Source organism: Colobus angolensis, unplaced genomic scaffold (genome assembly GCF_000951035.1).
Source record: "Colobus angolensis palliatus isolate OR3802 unplaced genomic scaffold, Cang.pa_1.0 Scaffold24, whole genome shotgun sequence".
NCBI classification, from domain to species: Eukaryota; Metazoa; Chordata; class Mammalia; order Primates; family Cercopithecidae; genus Colobus; species Colobus angolensis.
In genome coordinates, this window is record NW_012115599.1 from 11,315,809 (window position 1) to 11,323,891 (window position 8,083).

At 38.2% G+C, this 8,083-nt stretch overlaps 1 protein-coding gene across 3 annotated transcripts in view; it reads left to right on the forward strand.

Moving 5' to 3' along the window:
• The window catches only part of SLC26A8 (solute carrier family 26 (anion exchanger), member 8), an 87,666-nt gene that overhangs the window by 19,967 nt on the left and 59,616 nt on the right, over positions 1–8,083 (forward strand). For all 3 annotated transcript variants that reach the window (XM_011945363.1, XM_011945364.1, XM_011945365.1), the window contains exon 4: positions 7,235–7,351. In XM_011945363.1, the coding sequence (XP_011800753.1) occupies positions 7,235–7,351 (117 nt within the window). The remainder of the gene's footprint in view (positions 1–7,234; positions 7,352–8,083) is intronic.

Consider the following 8,083-nt stretch of genomic DNA (forward strand, 5'->3'; position numbering starts at 1 on the left):
CCCGACTCTGCCTCCCAAAGTGCTGGGATTATAGGCTTGAGCCACCGCGCCCAGCCAGCACTCAGTCTTTTACCACTAAGTATGATGTTAGCTGTAGGATTTTTGTTGATGCCCTTTATTAGGTTAGGGAAGTTTTCATCTACTCCAGTTTGCTGAGAAATTTATCATAAATGAATGTTGTATTTTGTGAAATGCTTTTTTTTAATCTATCTATTGATATGACCATGTGGTTTTTCTCTTTATTTGTTTAATATGGCAGGTTACATTAACTAATTTTTTTGAATATTGAACCAGCCTTGCATTCTCAGAATAAGAGAGTATTCACACTAAGTTACCATATGTTTAGTTGCATTCCTGCAAAAAGAAATTTTCATGTGACAGCTACAACCAAAATGGCCCATTTGTATTAATATAGTCACTTTCCTTCTATGAAAAAAATTACTAGTGTATTGCTATGGTGCTGCAATGAGACAGCTAACACTTGGAACTGATGCGTTAACTACGAGCCCCCTATCAGTTTCTACTTATATTTAAATAAAGACCAAAGTTGGAGGATATCCCATTGCTAAATTAGCAAGCCATCAGTATAATCTTGTATCAAAACAAGAACGACATAAGAGTAATATCTAGCATCCACCACAACACCTAGCACATAGTAGGTACTCAAAAGATATTTGTTGAATAAAAATGATTACATAGCTGGTTATGGTAGCTCACACCTGTAATCCCAGCACTTTGGGAGGCTGAGGAAGGTGAATCACTTGAGGTCAGGAGTTCGAGACCAGCCTGGCCAATATGACAAAACCTTGTCTCTACTAAAAATACAAAAAGTAGCCAGGTGGTAGTGGTATGTGCCTGTAATCCCAACTATTCGGGAGGCTAAGCCAGGAGAATTGCTTAAACCTGGGAGGCAGATGCTGCAGTAAACTGAGATCACACCACTGCATTCCAGCCTGGGCAACAGAGCGAGGCTCCATCAGAAAAAAAAAAAAAGATTACATAGCTATGTGAATGAATGAATCCAACCAGCTCTTTTTTTTTTTTTTTTTTTGAGACGGAGTCTCACTCTGTCGCCCAGGCTGGAGTGCAGTGGCGCTCTCCGCTCACTGCAAGCTCTGCCGCCTCCTGGGTTCACGCCATTCTCCTGCCTCAGCCTCCCTAGAAGCTGGGACTACAGGCACCCGCCACCATGCCTGGCTAATTTTTTTGTATTTTTAGTAGAGACGGGGTTTCACCGTGTTCGCCAGGATAGTCTCGATCTCCTGACCTCGTGATCCGCCCTCCTCAGCCTCCCAAAGTACTGGGATTACAGGCGTGAGCCACCGCGCCCGGCTACCAACCAGCTCTTAATACTTGATTAACGGATTGAATATTAGTTTAATTGATGTGAATAAGATAATTTGTAGTGTGAATAATTAAAAAATTGTACTTACATTTGAATACCTAATGACAATAATTTTATTCAAATGAAACAAAAATACTGTATGATGAAGACCTTATTAAAAAGGTGCTGGATCTTCCTTACAGTAGAATTCCAATTTACAAATGTAGAATTAAAGAAGAAAATACAAAATCACCTTTATGAAAATACTACAGTAATGAAATGTATGTACAGTACAGTAATGTATGTACAGTACAGTAATGAAAGGCTGATAAAATGCTACAGTAATAAGATCTACCCAGTGGATGCTAAAACTAGTGGGTGAAAGTTTGCAAAACTAAGAAACAGTATTTGCATATTTTCAAAGTATCTCCCTTGAGATATTTGTTAACTACCCCACTACTTTACAATAGAAGACCTAGGAGAAAATAGCTTAACTAAGTGATCAATGTGAGCATCACCAGTAGTAAAATATATGGATATTATGAATCCTGTGATATGATATAATAAGAAAAATACAACATCATTTCTGTAATATTCTTGCCAAAAGTGTATAACCTTAGTACAATCATGAGGAAATATAAGACAAACCAAAATTGAGGAGTATTTGACAAAATAACTGATCTATTAATACTCTTTTAAAGTGTCAAAGTCATGAAAGACAGGTAAAAATTAAGGAACTTTTATAGATCGCAGGAATAAGGGGAAATAACAACTAAATGAAATGTGAGACTCTGGATAGAATCCTAGAACAAAATGAAAGACATTAGTAAAAATACTGATGAGATTCAAATAAAGTTTTTAATTTCTAATGTTAATTTCCTAGTTCTGATCAATATATTATGACTGTATGAAATGTTAACTTAGGAGAAACTGTGAGGGGATATATGGAAACTGTATTATTTTTGTAACTTTTCTGTAATTCTAAAATTAGTTTAAAATTTTTGAAAATTTTAAGGTGTCGGGAAGTTTGGAAATTTTAATTCCCTCTGTTTCACTATGGCCTAAGTTTAAATGAGGCTAGATAACTTAATTCTCAGATTGCTAACCTAGTAATTCTCTTACCTTCCCAGCATTGGTTAGTTATTTAAAACCATAAATTTCAAAAGATTTTCTCTTCATGCTACACGTTGCTTTTCAAGAGTAAATGGAGGCCAGGCATGGTGGCTCATGCCTGTAATCCCAGCACTTTGGGAGGCTGAGGTGGGTGAATCATTTGAGGTCAGGAGTTTGAGACCAGCCTGGCCAACATGGCGAAACCCCGTCTCTACTAAAAAAATACAAAAATCTAGCCGGGCGAGGTGGCGGGCGCCTGTAGTCCCAGCTACTCAGGAGGCTGAGGCAGGAGAATGGTGGCAACCCAGGAGGCAGAGCTTGCAGTGAGCTGAGATCCGGCCACTGCACTCCAGCCTGGGCGATAGAGCGAGACTCCATCTCAAAAAAAAAAAGTAAATGGGGCTATTCAAAATTATGATGGAGTGCATACACAGTATATTAAAGCAAGAAAAATAAATACAAAGTATAAGAATTATAAAGGAATAATTCATTATTCACAGATGACTTTTTATGCAAAGAATTCAAAACAGTATAAAGAAAATTAATATGATTTTTTAAAAGCAAAAAAAGATTTTAAGAAGGCATAAAAAATAAAAGAAAAACAAAGAAAATAATAAGATTTTATGAATGTTGCTGGATACTAAATCAGCATATAAAAATCAATTATGCTTAGGCACAGTGGCTCATGCCTATAATCCTAGCACTTTGGCAGACTGAGGCAGGTGGACTGCTTGAGCCCAGGAGTTCAAGACCAGCCTGGCAACATAGTGACACTCTGTCTCTATGAAAAATACAGGCCGGGCGCGGTGGCTCAAGCCTGTAATCCCAGCACTTTGGGAGGCCGAGATGGGTGGATCACGAGGTCAGGAGATCGAGACCATCCTGGCTAACACAGTGAAACCCCGTCTCTACTAAAAAATACAAAAAACTAGCTGGGCGAGGTGGCGGGCGCCTGTAGTCCCAGCTACTCAGGAGGCTGAGGCAGGAGAATGGCGTAAACCCAGGAGGCGGAGCTTGCAGTGAGCTGAGATCCGGCCACTGCACTCCAGCCTGGGCCATAGAGCGAGACTCCGTCTCAAAAAAAAAAAAAAAAAAAAAAAAAAAACAAAAAATTTGGTTGGGCATGGTAGTGCATACCTATAGTCCCAGCTACTCGGGAGGCTGAGGCAGGAGAATGGCGTAAACCCAGGAGGCGGAGCTTGCAGTGAGCTGAGATCCGGCCACTGCACTCCAGCCTGGGCCATAGAGCGAGACTCCGTCTCAAAAAAAAAAAAAAAAGAAAAGAAAAATACAAAAAATTTGGTTGGGCATGGTAGTGCATACCTATAGTCCCAGCTACTTGAGAGACTGAGGTGGGAATATTCCCTGAGCCTGGGAGGTTGAAGCTGTAGCGAGCTGTGATTACACCACTGCACTTTAGCCTGGGCAAAAGAGCAAGACTCTGTCTCAAAAAAAAAAAAAAAAAAGCAGAATAAAATTGTGTTCAGTATAACTCTTAATATAAAGTTCAAAATGGGAGCAAATTAAACTATATTATATAGGGATATATACACTACTGGTAAAGAAAAGCAAAGAAATTATTATCATAAATGCCAAAATAATCAATCCTTCTGTGGGGAGAGGTGGTGTTGTAATCAGACCTAGGTGGTAGTTATGTGGGTGTTTGTTTTATAAATATTAAGTAAGCTTGACATCTATTAATCTATTTTAATGCATTTTCTACGTGCATGTTATATTTCACAATAAAAATGGAGATTACTAAATTTATTACCAAAACTATTACTAAAGTAATTAGAGCAATTAAGACAGTACAGTATTGCAGAGATAAACAATTAAGCCAATGAAACAGGAAAAAGAGTCACACATATATGAATCACACGATGTGTATCAGATATGTCACTACAGAGACAGGCTTTTAATGACAAATGATGTAAAACACTTGGGTCTCTATACAGAAAAAAACATTTCAGGCCTTTACCTTACACCGTACACAAAAATCTATTCCTGGTTGATTAAAGACCTAAATGTAAAAGTTAAAACATAAAGGACATTTTGGAATAACATAAGAGAGTATCTTTATGATCCTGAGGTAGAAAAAGATTTCTTAAATAAGACACCGAAAGCAAAAGGAAAAGCCCAAGGGAAAAGACTGATCAATGTGAAGTCAGTACAGTTTAAGAATTCTATCTATTCAAAGCCACTGTGAAGTTTGAAAAGCGGCTAGGCACGGTGGTTCATGCCTGTAATTCTAGCACTTTGGGAGGCTGAGGTGGGTGAATCATTTGAGGTCAGGAGTTTGAGACCAGCCTGGCCAACATGGCGAAACCCCGTCTCTACTAAAAATACAAAAATTAGCCGGGCATGGTGGCGTGCGCCTATAGTCCCAGCTACTCAGGAGGCTGGGGTGGGAGAATCACTCAAACAAGGAGGTGGAGGTTGCAGCAAGCCAAGATCAATCACCACTGTACTCCAGCCTGGGAGACAGAGCAAGATGCCACCTCAAAAAAAAAAAAAAGATTGAAAAGCAAATCACAGAATGGGAGATACTTGCAAAACAATATACAACAAAGGATTTATTTGTAATATACATACTCCTATAAATCCATAAAAATAACTAGACAAGGGTGCTCAACATTATTAGTAATAAATAAAGCAGAAAATGAAATTGAAATGAATTATCACCATGCACACTAAAATTAAAAATCTGGCATATCATGTGCTAGCATAGATGTGGATAATGGGAACTGTCATACATTACTAGTGGTAGTATAAATTGCACAACCATTTGGAAAACAGTTTGGCATTATTTAATAAATGCCCCAGAAGCTGAAATTCAAGCTATATATTCTTGAGAAACTTGTAAATCTATATACCAGGAGACATGCACAAGAATATTCACAGCAATATTGTTCATAATAGTCCCAAACTGGAAACAAAGACAGGATATCGTGAACCCTGGAGACAAAGAGAATGGGAAGGTAGCAGCCTTGGATTCTGATGGCTTTTTAGTTTGGTTCCAGTCTCTGATGAGGTCTAACTGCCCTTTGCACCCTTTTAATAAATGTCCTATTTTGCTTCAGCTAATTTGAGTAGATTTTCTGTTTCTTGCAATCAATAGAGCTTTGCCTAGGGGACAAAAATGTGGTGAAGAAATCCTATAGATTACAAGAGACTTAAGAGACATATCAACCAATGTAAGGACCATATTTGGGTCCTGATTTAGACACACAGATTGTGAAACAAAGTACAACACATAACAGCAAATAATTTTTTAAAGATCACCCCAAAACTCACCATACCTCTGGTTCAAGGTCTCTTGTGAGACTGCAGTTATCTCAAGGTTCTACTGAGGCTGGAGGATCTGCTTCCAGGCTCACTCATATGGCTGTTGGCAGGCCTGAGTTCCTCCCCGTTCTGGCTTCTCCATATTCACAGCATGGCAGCTGGCAGGACCAACTATATGTGTTGGGCCCAATACAAAATAAAAACACAGGGACCTTAGTTCAAAAATTATTCAGAATTTCAAGACAGTGACAGCAAAGCATTAAACCGAGTGCAAAGTCCTTCTAAGCCTAGGACTCTGTCTTGACTGCATAGATTACAAACCTTTGAAGCCACCTCTGGTAGGTAGTGAATGAGAGAGCAACCAAGATGGAAACCAAAAGTCTTTTTGCAACCTAACCTCAGAAGTGCATCCTGTCATTTTTGTTATAGTCTACTCCTTAGAAACAAATTAGTAAGTCTATTCCACACTTAATGGAGAGGAAATTATGCAAGGGCAAGAATACCAATTGACCATTGTACATCATCTTAGAGACCCTCTACCACAACAATCATTTGTAAGATAATCAGGGAAATTTGAACACTAAGTGGATAACGATGATATTGTACTAAAATTACAAGAGTATTATCATTTAGAGACACATACCAAAATATCTACAGATTAAATAATCAAATGCCTTGGATTTGCCTCAAAGTAAATAGGGTGAGAGAGGAGTAGGAGCATAGATTGGTTATGGGTTGACCATTGAAGTGGATGATGGATGTATGGAATTCATTAAACTCTATTTTTGTATATGTTTGAAATGTCTTATAAAAAGGAGCCTTGCTTATCTAAGACAATAAACCATCTCACTAAATTCATCATTGAATTTAGATGACTATATTGGTATGATATAAATTGAGGACAGACTCTTAGGGAAGGAAATAGGGGCTTGAAACATCAAAAGGATGACACTATGCCTGTTAGTCCATTTGCTTCAAAATTTCCAAATTTTCATGGTGCTTCTTAGAAAAGAAAGTATTAGAGAAGGAGCTGAAGGAAGAGGCTGGAGTGACTGGCCTATGGAAGAGAACCAACACATACCAACTTCAAGTCAGTGAAGTGTGATTCTTGCCTTGCTCTCCAGTTTTATCTTCAGCCCTGGAGAATTCCCAGGGCCTGCTTGTGCTTGGCTAGGAATAAGGATGGGGCTGCTTTTGAGCTGTTGGAATTAGGGGTCTTATTGCTGTGGTATTTGCTTCACAAGTTTAGTATTAAGACCTCGCAGTGAACGATGTTTCAGCCTATGATATCGGATTGAAGTGTAAAACGCATATGGCAAAATAGGAAGAGAAGCTAGGAATCAAAGCAGATAATAAAAAGTACTAATGAAGGACTATATGTCCAGAAATACTGTTACCACACTCAGTCAGCTATACACATGGATGATTTTTATTTTAAATATTCTTTACAGCTTTTATTTAAGGTGACTTTTAAAGCCAAGCTACTTTTTCTTAAATTATCTTGTTTTTCAGGCCTGACACTTAGTTTGCTGGCAAGGCAACTGATTCCTCCTCTCAACATCGCTTATGCAGCTTTCTGTTCTTCAGTAATTTATGTAATTTTTGGATCATGTCATCAAATGTCCATTGGTGAGTTCAGCACTGAAATACACATGCAGTGGATGAAGTTTCCATCCTGATCATATATTTATTGCTAAGGAACCCAACATAAAACTATCTTTAAGATAGAAAGAAAGGAAGCAGGAGGTGGACATTCTATCCATACAGTTAGTGTTCAGATTGTAGAAATAAATACTTCTAGTGTATCATTATTGTCACCACCAGAAAACAGGCCAGCAAGTTGTTTCCCAAAGAAATTAAAGGGTAGAGGTACTTTCCTTGAGAAATCAACACACATTGGCATCTGACTTCCCTCAACCCAGAAGATTCAGAATTGATTATGTCAATACTCCTAGAGCAGATATTTCTTTCATCTGACCCATATTAACCAAACTCCATGGGCTGACTTGTAATACAGCAAGCCAGCTTATTAATTTACAATGAGAAAATGTTATCACAGTAATCAAAACACTGACATCCCTAGGATAAGTACTTCCCTTCCCTGAGTCAAAAGTCCATCTACTAATTTATAATTAGAAATAATTTATTACAGAGGCCAGACTAATTAAAGGTCATAGAATCAGCACATTTACTTCACCTAGGTGAGCCTGCATAGAAATCAAATCACAAAACTCCCCCATAAGTTTAGAAGGTTATTGCCAATATTTACTCAGTGATGTGCCTTTTCCTAGATTTCTCCACTGAACTGACCAATCCACCAACATTTACCATTCTGAATGACACATTCTGTTTTTTTTGAGA